Genomic DNA, 11,629 nt, shown 5'->3' on the forward strand with positions numbered 1-11,629 from the left:
AGTGATAAAAAGCCATAGTATAGTTTGTCAAAAAAGTCATAATACAGTATGTTGAAATAAAGTCATAGTAAAGTATGTTGAAAAAAGGGATCAAAAGCCATAGTATAGTTTGACAAAAAAGTCATAATATAGTATGTTGAAATAAAGCCATAGTGTACTATGTCAAAAAAAGTGATGAAAAGCCATAGTGTAGTAGGTCGCAAAAGAGTGATAAAAAGCCATAGTATACTATTTCGAAAAAAGGGATTAAAAGCTATAGTATAGTATGTCAAAAAAGTGGACAAAACTCATAGTATAGTATGTTGAAAAAAGTGATAAAAAGTCATAGTATAGTATGTTGAAATAACGCCATGGTATGTCAAAATAAAGTCATGGTATAGTTTGTCAAAAAAAGTGTACAAAAGCCATAATATAGCATTTTGATAAAAGCTATAAAAAAAAAAAACATAGTAAAGTTTGTCAAAAAAAGTGATAAATAGCCATCGCATAGTTTGTCACAAAAGTCATAATATCGTTTGTTGAAATAAAGTCATAGTATAGTATGTCAAAAAAAGTGACAAAAAAACCATATGACGCAAAAAAGTGATTAAAAGCTATAGTATGGTATTGTGAAAAAAGTAATTAAAAGCTATAGTATGGTATTTTTAAAAAAGTTATTAAAAGCTATAGTAGAGTATGTCAGAAAAGTGGACAAAAAGTCATAGTATAGCATGTCCAAAAACGTGATAAAAAACCATCCTATATTATGAATAAAAAAGTGATAAGAAAGTCAGAGTATAGTATGTCAAAAGAAGTGATAATATGATTTTAAAAAAAAAAGTGATAAAAAGCCATAGTAAAAAAAGTAAAAAAAAGTGATATAAAAACATATTATATTATGTCGAAAAAGTCATACTAAACTATGTCGAAAAGTAATTAAAAAACATAGTATAGTATGTCAAAAAAGTCATATAATAGTTTGTGAAAAAATAGTAACTTGCATAACTTGCTGGTGCAAGTTATGCAAGTTACTATGTTAGTTCGAAGTGGAACTAACAAACGAGCCACTATGCCACCAAATGAAATAAATTGAATAGCATAGGATGTTGATAAAAGCCATTAAAAGTCATAGTATGGAATGTTGAAATAAGTCAAATTAAGTATGTCGACAAAAAGTGATAAAAAAGTCATAGTGTGTTATGTCAAAAAAATGTAATAGCACAAGAAAAAATGTCGGAAAAAGATGATAAAAAAGTCATAGTATAGTGTGTCGGAAAATATGATAAAAAAGCCATAGTATAGTATGTTGAAAAAAGTGATTTAATAGTATATTAAAAAAAAGTGGTAAAAAATTGTAGTATTTCAAAAGAAGTCTTAAAAAGTCATGGTATAGTATGTTAAAGAAAGTCTGCAACATGCAAACTCCACACAAAAATGATCAGTCCAGAGTAGTAATCGATCCTGCCTCATAAGCTGCAGATTTGACTTGCTGGTGATATTTTAGTGGGACTAACCATCGAACTACCAAATCAACGTTGAAAACAGTCATATTAAAGTATGTTAAGAAAAGCCATTAAAAGTCACAGTATGATATGTTGAAATTTGTCAAAGTAGAATATAACAACAAAACGTGATTAAAAAACTCGTAGTATAGTCTATGGAAAAAGTCTTAAACAAATCAGGATGTAGAGTGTTAAAGAAAGTAAATTAATTGTTTTCATTCACACACATTTACACTCCTATGGCACAGCATCGGGAGCAATTCGGGGTTCAGTGTCTTGCCCAAGGACACTTCGACGTGGGATTGCAAGGGCCAGGGATTGCACCACCAACCTTCCAATTGGCAGGCGACCGCTCCACCACTGAGCCACAGCCGCCCCAGGAAAAACATTGTAAACGCAGAAATACTTCTGAATTCACCCAATAAATAAATAATTATAACCCGCATTTCCTGAAAGTACTTATTTGTTTCCTTCATATGTTCTTTATTGCACACATACATATTAGAAAGGGAGACAGTCACCTTGAGTAGGTCCTCCAGACGCATCACTTCCTGCTCCAGGTCCTGCAGCTCTCGGCAGCGGTGAGTCAGAGACTCCAGCCTCATCAATAGGCTGTGGATGGCCTCCTCCAGGCTGCTCTCCAGGAACGCCCTGCTTCCCTCTCCTGCCCAGCTCAGATTTCCTCCTCCTTCCGTGGAGCTCCCACTTGGCGGTTCAATTTCCGAAGAAGTCAGCCTCTTCACCAGCTGCCTGGTCAGGCTGCCCGCCTCCTCTGTGTCCAGTTCCACAGGTTTCAGTTCATCAGTGTGGTCCAAGAAAACATCCTCTGGAGCCACTGTGGACAGGTGGCCGTCAGAGCAGAGGGACGGAGCGGCTGAACCACAGTTTGAGCTAGAATTTCGCTGTGACTCTGTACGCTCCCACTCAGAGTCCTCTGCCACCTCAGCTTCATCACTGGCAAGGCTGGCACTGGTGGCCCTACTTCCTCTACTACCCGTCTCTCCATCCTCTTCGTACTCGTCATCCTCCTCATCCTCCTCTTCTTCCACTAAATGCTCCTCAGCAATGGAGTCCTCCCTAGTTGGGAGGATTTGTATAGGTGATGGGTCAATTTCTGGAGGGGTGACTGTGATCTCAGGGTTGGACAGGCCGGGGGAGTGTGAGCTCGGGGCAGGGCTGGGCGTGGATCCAGACGTGTCCGAGAAGGTGAAGGACAGACGCTTGCACTCAGCCACGCCGCAGCCACCGTTCTCAAAGACATCATCTGGTAAAGTGGACTGAAAGAAGAGAGAAGGCAGTAAATATGTGAAACTAAGAATATGTAAGATTAAGATATAGATTGAAATCCGTGCATGTAAGATAAAAGAGTGCAAGAGAAAGCTCTCTAAAGTAGAAAAAAAGATCCAAAGATCAACTCTAAATCCACTTTTCTTTCTAAATTCTTGTGACCAGATCTGATCAACCGAAATAGAATTAGAGTAAGGCAAATCTGAATAGAAAAGCATAACAAGAACCCACACAAAGAAACATGCATCACACATGGCATTCTGCAGCCCACAGAAAAGAACCGGACAAGCCCAGGTGTGTCCACACCAGCAGAGGAGTACATCCCCATCATGTTGACGGGGTATGGGGCACACAAAAGTCAGGTTAGGTGGGTCGAGGGGCCACAACACACTCACATAGACCTCCAGACTGGATTTGGGCCTTGGCCGGAGTGAGGCCAGGTCACCAAACGAGCGACTGCGCCTTAGCTTCTCTAGCAGGGTGTCTCGGAGCATGTGTAGGAAGGAGAGGCGTTGGCGCTCCACAGGATATGGCCGCCACTTCTTTACACAATGCACGCAGGCAAATAGGACAAGGTGTTGGGTATTTGAGTGAGGTCAGGTAAGTGAGATGCAGGACAGGATGGATTAACGTGTAAAGTGGTACGAGGGTAAGGGGTTTTGATGTGGAAATGCAAAGGAGAGGATAACAGGGAAATGGTCGAGGGTTAGTTTAGGGGTAGCCCTGACGTTGCTAACATAAGCCTCAAGCATCAACAGAAAAATGTATACAATATCATTGGGTGCAGACTCAGGTTAGTGTGCAGGGACTACGAGGTGAAAAAGACAAAATGTCTTCTCTTTCATCACAATTCATCCAGTGATAAGTCTAAAGCCAAGTTCAGAGGTGTTTCAAGCCCAGATGGTGACTGTTCTACAAAAACAAACAAACTACTGTTTCCCACCACTCTAATGAAGCTAATCCAGTTTTTTCTGTTGTACTCACAAAGAAGGAGGAATCCTGAAAAGTTGGGGTCTCCGGCGTGCCCTGGCTGTAGACCGACACTCGTCTTTGGAGTGCTGTAGCTTTACTGACGTTACCAGATGACAGAGTCAGGTCCTCAACATCAAAGGGGCTTAAGGGGGAATGAGAACAAGACACTTATTTTGATTGCTGATTGTGATGTTTTTTTTGTTTTTTTATCTATGCCTACCTACACTTACTGTATGATATTTCATTTATTTGGGTTTTGCAACAAAAGGAGGATTTGATTGCTTAATTAACTTCCATAACTTGTAATGACCATATGTCTCCACCAGATGACAGAAACCCATAAGCAATGCAGACTGAATAAAAGCTACATCACTAACTAGAACTACAAGTAGTTATGAAGAGGTCCAAGCCTCATTACGCCAGACGCCTAGACAACCCTGGCGACCCGGGAGCACACAAATGCGGGACCCAAATCACAACAGGAAGGCAGAGTCAGGAAATATCAAGAGGTGTGAGCCGCAAGGTCTGTGGTTCATAGTCGTTGCAAATATCCCAGAGCCCTAAAGGATTTTTGACAACCTCGGGTCCATCTGGTTTTATTTTCTATAAAAACGTTTAAAACATCAACCCTGTTGTCCATAGTATGAACATCATTTTTTTCAGGAAAAATTGGGCTTTTAGAATATTTGTGCTGCAGTGAGGTCACCTGAATGTTAAAAAGGTTACAGGACCATAAAGAGAAACAAACAAACAAACAAATAAATAAAACAGAATATGAATCTCACAGATACATATTGACATCACACACAGAGGTGTCAAAAGTATTCACATTCATTACTCAGAAGTATAGATACTAGGGTTTAAAAAGACTTAAAGTATAAAAGTGAAAGTAATCTAAGGAAAAAAAATAACAATATCAATATGCTTTTTTAGAAGGCAAGTTTTGAAATCAATAAGATCATTGTACTTGGGTGCACAGAGCTTGCAGCGCATTCAAAAGCAGTTGTTTTTGCATCCAAACATTTCAAAAAATTCTTTTCAGGTACGACCAGGGATGTAGGAGGGTTGGCTGGTCTTCCTGTCTGCTAACCTCCTCACTGGTGCTCGGCTGGGGCATTTCGCTCGACTTCTCGAGTCTCTGCCACGGACATGTTGGTACTAGGCTACATAGCACGTCTGCTATTTCCTTGCTGGAGTGGGACGTGATCTGTGTCAGGTGCAGGTGTGATGTGACTTCATAAAAACCAATAGGGTGTTGGAATAGTTCATGTTTTACTTCTCATTCTACCACAATCAAATTCACTCTATCCTGATGGTGTTATGTTATTTTGAACAATAACAGGCAAGGCTGGAATGAAAAAAAAGCCAAACTGAAATAGAAGTAGAAAATACAGATAACTGCGTAAAAATGTAAGGAGTGGAAGTACAGAGGCTGCTGTTAAATAAATAATCCAGTAAAGTATAGATTTTTAATATAAAATTTATATTTTAGTAAGGCAACAAAGTATTAGTACTTTGTTGCTTGACACCTCTGTATCACACACACACACACACACACACACACACACACACACACACACACACACCAAGACAACAAAGACATCAATAGAAAGGGGCAACTGTTAGCTTTCAGCTGCAAAAGAGCAAAAGTTTTTACTAGTTATAATTATAAACTTATAAAGTTATGAATCAGAAGTCCCGTTTGGAGTCGTGTACAACGTGCTCGACCTCAGCAGAGTTAAAAGGGCCCAAACTGTTCTACGTTGACTATAGCGCCCCCCAATGGTCAATCTGTACCAGGGTTGAGCATCAGACCGGCATGCCGAACAAGCATCACAAGTTTCGTGTTAATAGCACTTATTGTGGGAGACATACTGCAATTGCAAATTTCTCATTTCAATTTATTGAGTTATTGGCCAAAACAAATAAAAGTTTGCTTATAGCGCCACCATAACGGCCTGAATCTTTGCCACATTTGGTACAGACCATCGTGGTGGGATGTTGAACAATGATCTCAAGTTGTTTGCTGATACCATTTAATTTGGCCGAGATAAGATATGATATGTGTGTGGTAGCTAACTAGGAACATTTGTTTGGTTGTCAAATGGGCATACTTTAATGTAGCAAATACATTTTTATAACTTTTGGTCTGGTCCATCTGAAGATGCTATGTATCAAGTTTGTGCTGATCGGTCGCACAGCCTAGGACGAGTTTGAAAAAGTTGTTTTTGTGTATTGCGCATTACTGCGGAAAAAACTTTTCAGCAGAAATGGGTGTGGCCTGTATCATGTGATTCCGCCTGATTCAAGGAACACGTGGATGTAAGGTCTTGTAATGTGCGACGTATTGGGGGAGTTAAATTCAAAAAAACATTATAGCGCCACCTAGTGGTCCACACGTGTATGTTTTTGATAGGTTTGGTCCATGACCCATTGTACATTGACCCTGCAAATTTGAAGTTGCTCACATTAATGTAAGTGTTGAATTAATTTGTGGGTCCCATAAATCCTATAAATATTCTTCCGATAACATTTTGTAACTGTTTGAATAAATACATAACACTCTACAATATCACATGCCATGAGGGAAAAAGGGACTGCTTGCTGAAATATAGGAGTCAACTTACTACCACGTGACCTCCAGGTTGAGTTTGATAGTCCCGAGGTCGTTGACGTCAACGGCCACCACCTGAGGCATGGCAGTAAACAGCTCCTTGGTCTCACAGATCACGCTGCCGACCAGCATGTGATTGGCCAGGCCCTTCAGCTCTGTCACCTGATTGAGGAACAACGTGTACCTATTTACTACTCAGGTCAAGAAAACAATAACCCAGTTTTTTCTGACATCAAGATATTAAGCAGGCGATTGTTGATGAAATGTTTTCTTACACTAGGAGTAATTAAATATGGTCATAACATCTCAACATCATCATTAATCTGCCCCTTGATATTGTGCAATTAAAAACAAACTTTTATATAAAAGGTGAAGGTCTGATTTCTACATTGTTATTTATTGACCCTGCATGGGGAAGCACAAAGTTAGTTTTTCTGGACTTTTTTTTTACAGTACCTTGATGTTGATGAGGTCAGTGATGAGAGGCATGAAGACCATCTCGTCTCCATCCCAACTTTGTCTGGAGTTCACTTCAATCCTTCCCTTCAACTTCCACCGCTGGCGACCATACCGCATGTAGATCTAAAGGAAGAAAGGAATGGGAGAGAAGTGTAAAAAAAGAAAAAAGTAAGCGTGAAGCCAGAGAAAGGACAGCACTTTGATAGCCTCATAGAATAAAAATATCAAACTCCATTTTCTACTTAAAGTAGACATTGTGCTGTCCTATCTCTCTTGACTGAACGGTTTTTCACTATTTCACTCATGGATTTTAATATGTTAAGTTAAATTATTTAAAAGTTACATAATAAAGAGAAGAACTTGCCTCATACTGGTCTCCAGGACAGAGCCTAGCAAAGCCTGCCAAACCTGTAAGAGAGAGAGAGGCAATTGTTTAAAAATCTAAACAACTAACCATTTGGACAGTATATGGGGGGGAAAAGCTTTAGGTGACTTTAGTATTTAGCTGGGTGATTTGCAACATAGGTGTTCATTGGCTTCACTGCAGTATGCATGATAGGTTAATCAGTTGTCAGCTCATCACCAAAAACGTTCTTGTAAACAATCGCGGATGAATGCCTCTTATTGCAGAAATAATATCCGTATGTGAGTGGGTTTACTTGTCTCTCACCCTTCATTTTGATATGAAACTCCCCAAGCAGGTTCTCTAGTTCGCTCTCGAACGTGCTCATGTTCTGAGAAAGAGAGAGAGAGATAATGATCGCTGTTACACAAGGCAAGAACAACAATAGTAATCAAGTTATCTTAAGAGACTTTGACGAATACAGTAAACACTAAACTTCACAAGAGGCAGGACGACTGGTGTAAGCCCTCAAGACAGATGAAGACAGGTGTGTGTGTGTGTTATTTAGATTTAAAAGGTAATTCTTTAAGTATATGACAATACATGTCAGTGTTTACAAATGACAATGCAAGCAGTAATCTGTATTTGATATTTAGGTAAACAGTGAGTGTTGTCAGCTCTAAGCCAATGTTTAGTGCTTACAATATTGTTGTATTTTTATATACAGTATATGTAACACCCTGCATAATTTTTTTTCTCCTGAAAAGTCAACTTGTCTGACAATTTATTAGATCGTTGCCCTTACACTCCATTTTCAAGTAGCTTTACTTCATATGACTTTCACAAGGTTAATAATCATTTTCATGCAAAACTCCTCTGAATAACTCTGGCTTCCCCAAACACTGAAGTTAAAGCTCTACGCCACTACCTCAGTGTATTCTTTGTAGCGGCGGTTGACCTCTGCTATGCTCTCCTTGGTGCCTTTAGTGGAGGGAGAAGAGGAGAAGGCTTGCTTCATACGGCTGGCGCCTTCCCTCAGACGGCTCTGGATGCAAAAGGCCTCGTACAGCTCGTCCACCTGAAAGCAAAAACAGAGTCCCTCCGTCTTTAATAACTGTTCCACAAGGACAAGAAAGAGACGACCAAATAAACTGAGGACAAGAGAGTCCTGAACGGAGAAGATACAGCTGGTGTGTATCAGTGTAACTGTATTCTCCAGTGGCAGACATCTATGCTGTTCAATTCTGTAACCCCAGTGGGACACTCCCGAAGCGGCGGAACAACAGACGGCGTTTAGAGCTCATTTGGAGGTGTCTGCCCAACGTCAGTTTGCAGCAGCAGCCTCATATAATCCAAACCCACAGGGAAAGAGAACAACTGGATCAACATCCTGCTGCCTTACTGTGAGCTGAAATCTTCAAGTTTCAACTAGAATGAATTAATCATGATAAGATGATGTGAATCCCAAGCAAACGGTCAGAACTGTACTTTTCTGGAAAGTAAAAGTTGATTGAGCTATTTTTTTTATTTTTTATTTTTTTTTACACAAGGTACTTTTATAATTCTACCCATTTTACTCTGTTTGTTCTAAATTACTTATTGTAATTTAGCATTTTCTGTATGTTTTCTTGTCTTCTCATCTCTTTATTTTTGCATATTTAAGGATTTTCCACAAAGAAATTGTATTAAAGTGGTAAGCCCAATATCATTCAAAACCACATGTGAATTTATGGAGGTGCTAGTGGAAAAGTCAGAGAATCCCCAAAATAGATCCATGAATGAATGAATATCTCTGCAAAATATCATGGCAATCCATCTTATAGTGGTTGATTGATTTCAGTCTGGACCAAAGTGGTGCCATCTCTAGTTCATCCCGTGCTGTTAGCATGGCTAAGATGGGCACAATTTATTATCAAACTACATTGAGTTCAAATTATAATCTCCCAAATCAAAGCAAAAGTCCATTAATTCTCCTTAAACATCAGATACAAAAATGCACTTTTGCTGAGTCACTCAAAGTAATTTCTACCAGAAACCACAATTTACCAACAGTCCAGATTTTCAGGATCCTGTCGGCCTTATTTCCTGCCTTCCCAAATTCACATATGATCAGAGTGGCAGGGGGCAAACAAAACACCTCTGGTGAGCCTCATCAAAAGGAAAATATTGCAGTCTGCCTGACGAGAGCACTGAAATATTGATGCCTTGCGCTCTTTATGGCACTCATTAGGGAGAAGTGAGAGAAAATGGGCCATTCTGATTCCTGCTGTCCTAACAGCTTCTCTGAGTGTTAGTTTGTGTATCATTTTGTCTGAACCATACAGTTTGTATAAGCAGATCCTGTGACAGTGCATGTGGACGTGTTAATATGTGTAAGGGTTCATGTTGTGGTAAGTGGGCACACCCGGGTTTATGGTAAAAAGTGAAAGTGGGATGTTTCTGTTCAAGAGAATAGGTAATGTCTGATGATGTTATATTAACTTAGCTGGGCATAAATACATACAGAAAGCACACACCCCAAATCCACCAACTCCACCACAAACCATCCTGCCCCCCTCAGCGCCCCACACCCCCGACTGGGACCCAGCCCCGTCTGTCTGTCTGTGGTATGTGGTGTAAGCGGCAGGGCTGCAGCAGCTGAGCCAGCTATAAAATACCCTCCAACCACAACTGTTATGCTCAGCTTTTACAATCGCATAGAACTGATTCGGAGCAAACAATTGACAGCTTTAAAACACATTTAATTACAACAAAACAAGGCAAAACATGAACAGCAAACTCCACCTTTGGTTGTTGATGAAGCTGAGCTAAAGTCAAAAGAAACACAAAGTCATCCAAGTCAACTTTTTCACTGATTAAGTCAAGAAAAAGTATATTATTACATTCACATAAATGAGTAGAAAACTACAATAAGTTATTCTATTGGAGAAACTGGGGCTGATGAATATCCATCATACTTCTCAGGCAATCATTAATACTATCATTATCAGCTAATTAAGCTCAAAATGGCCACAATTACTAAAGCCCCTCGCTGCCTTCAAGAAAATGTCCTTGTGAAGTTCAGCCGAGCCCCTCTCGAGAGGACGGCCATCAGCATATTGCTGCGCCTCGGGCGCATTTCACCCCAGAAAAATGGAAAAGGCAAAACACAAGCTAAAGACAAGACAGAAACCTCAACACAGGCAGATGGCTAAAATGTGTAATTACATCTGGCATACAGCATATGTCTGCAGTTCCTGACTGTATATGTAATATTTTCTCTGTTCCTTCCCAAGTTTTTGTTTTAGTGAAGAAATTGTTTAGATGTATCTAAAACTTCACGTAGCAACATCAAATAAAAATATAGGGGGAATAAGTTTTAAATTAATTACAAAATTAATCAGCAACAATTTAAATAATCACTTAATGGTTATAAGTCATGTTAAAGGCAGAAATGCCAAAAGTTCACAGCTTTTTGAATTTCAATATTTTTCATGGTAAAAAACTATGTAACTATGAATATTTGGAGTTTTGGACTCTTATTTGGAAAAACAAGCAGTTTAAACATGTCAACATGGGCTCCTGGGAATTTTAATAGACATTTCTTACTATATTGACTATTGGATTGACAGAATTTAGACCAAATGATCGAAAAATGAATCAAGAAAATAACCACAAAGCATGGATCTATACGCAACTATATATCCATAACCTTCCTAACACAAATAGTGGATTTGTTTTGGTCACAAAATATAACACCACTGTGGTCTTTTAAAGGACTATTTCTACACAAAAATCGAACCTGCTTTAAAATTCATCCCATAAAAAAAAACATCTGAACCTTCTTAATTAACTCTTGCCAGACATGAACACATATTAATGTAAATGTATTCTACATTGAGTCATCTATTGGACACTCCTTGTATTAATTTAAGCTCAGTGGGGGTACAAAACCTGAATGGCTCTGAGACATTGTGAGGGATTACAGGGAAATCTTTATTGTGGAATTAATTATGCTGGGGGTGAGGATAATATTGTGTTCACCTTTATAAAAGGGTGAAATATCCATTTCTTATTTTAATTCCCTCCCGAGCTAATCCTAATAAGATGACTAAATAATAATACGTGTTTGGTGGTTTTGACAGAGCAGTCAGACGTAAATATAGTGTTTTCTATGAAGTATCACTGGGGGTTTTAAAGGATTGTATTTGCATCCACTGTATATCTGACTTTAAACTGTGGGATTTAAAAAATAAGCAGAGAATTTTAAGGATATGGCAGGAATCCTCTTAAGATATGGCCATTATCCTGGATTGTAGGATATGAAGTACACTCACACTCACACACACTTTCTGCCTGAGGGCGAATGATTATAAGCAGATTAAAACAGGCGGGCCACATCAAACAGCATCAAAGCATCACATCTGTGTGTGTGTGTGTGTGTGTGTGTGTGTGTGTGTGTGTGTGTGTGTGTGTGTGTGTGTGTGTGTGTGT

At 39.2% G+C, this 11,629-nt stretch overlaps 1 protein-coding gene across 6 annotated transcripts in view; it reads right to left on the bottom strand.

The window, feature by feature from the left end:
- ripor2 (RHO family interacting cell polarization regulator 2) overlaps positions 1 to 11,629 on the bottom strand; it is a 57,476-nt gene that overhangs the window by 5,269 nt on the left and 40,578 nt on the right. For 4 of the 6 annotated variants that reach the window (XM_034892726.1, XM_034892725.1, XM_034892722.1 and 1 more), the window contains exons 7-14: positions 8,085 to 8,234; positions 7,484 to 7,547; positions 7,178 to 7,221; positions 6,811 to 6,936; positions 6,368 to 6,516; positions 3,753 to 3,882; positions 3,164 to 3,310; positions 2,003 to 2,758 (exon numbers count right to left, since the gene is read on the bottom strand). In XM_034892726.1, the coding sequence (XP_034748617.1) occupies positions 2,003 to 2,758; positions 3,164 to 3,310; positions 3,753 to 3,882; positions 6,368 to 6,516; positions 6,811 to 6,936; positions 7,178 to 7,221; positions 7,484 to 7,547; positions 8,085 to 8,234 (1,566 nt within the window). The remainder of the gene's footprint in view (positions 1 to 2,002; positions 2,759 to 3,163; positions 3,311 to 3,752; positions 3,883 to 6,367; positions 6,517 to 6,810; positions 6,937 to 7,177; positions 7,222 to 7,483; positions 7,548 to 8,084; positions 8,235 to 11,629) is intronic. The other 2 variants (XM_034892724.1, XM_034892728.1) reach the window with 2 other exon arrangements.

The sequence above is a fragment of the Etheostoma cragini genome, chromosome 14 (genome assembly GCF_013103735.1).
Source record: "Etheostoma cragini isolate CJK2018 chromosome 14, CSU_Ecrag_1.0, whole genome shotgun sequence".
Taxonomy (NCBI): Eukaryota; Metazoa; Chordata; class Actinopteri; order Perciformes; family Percidae; genus Etheostoma; species Etheostoma cragini.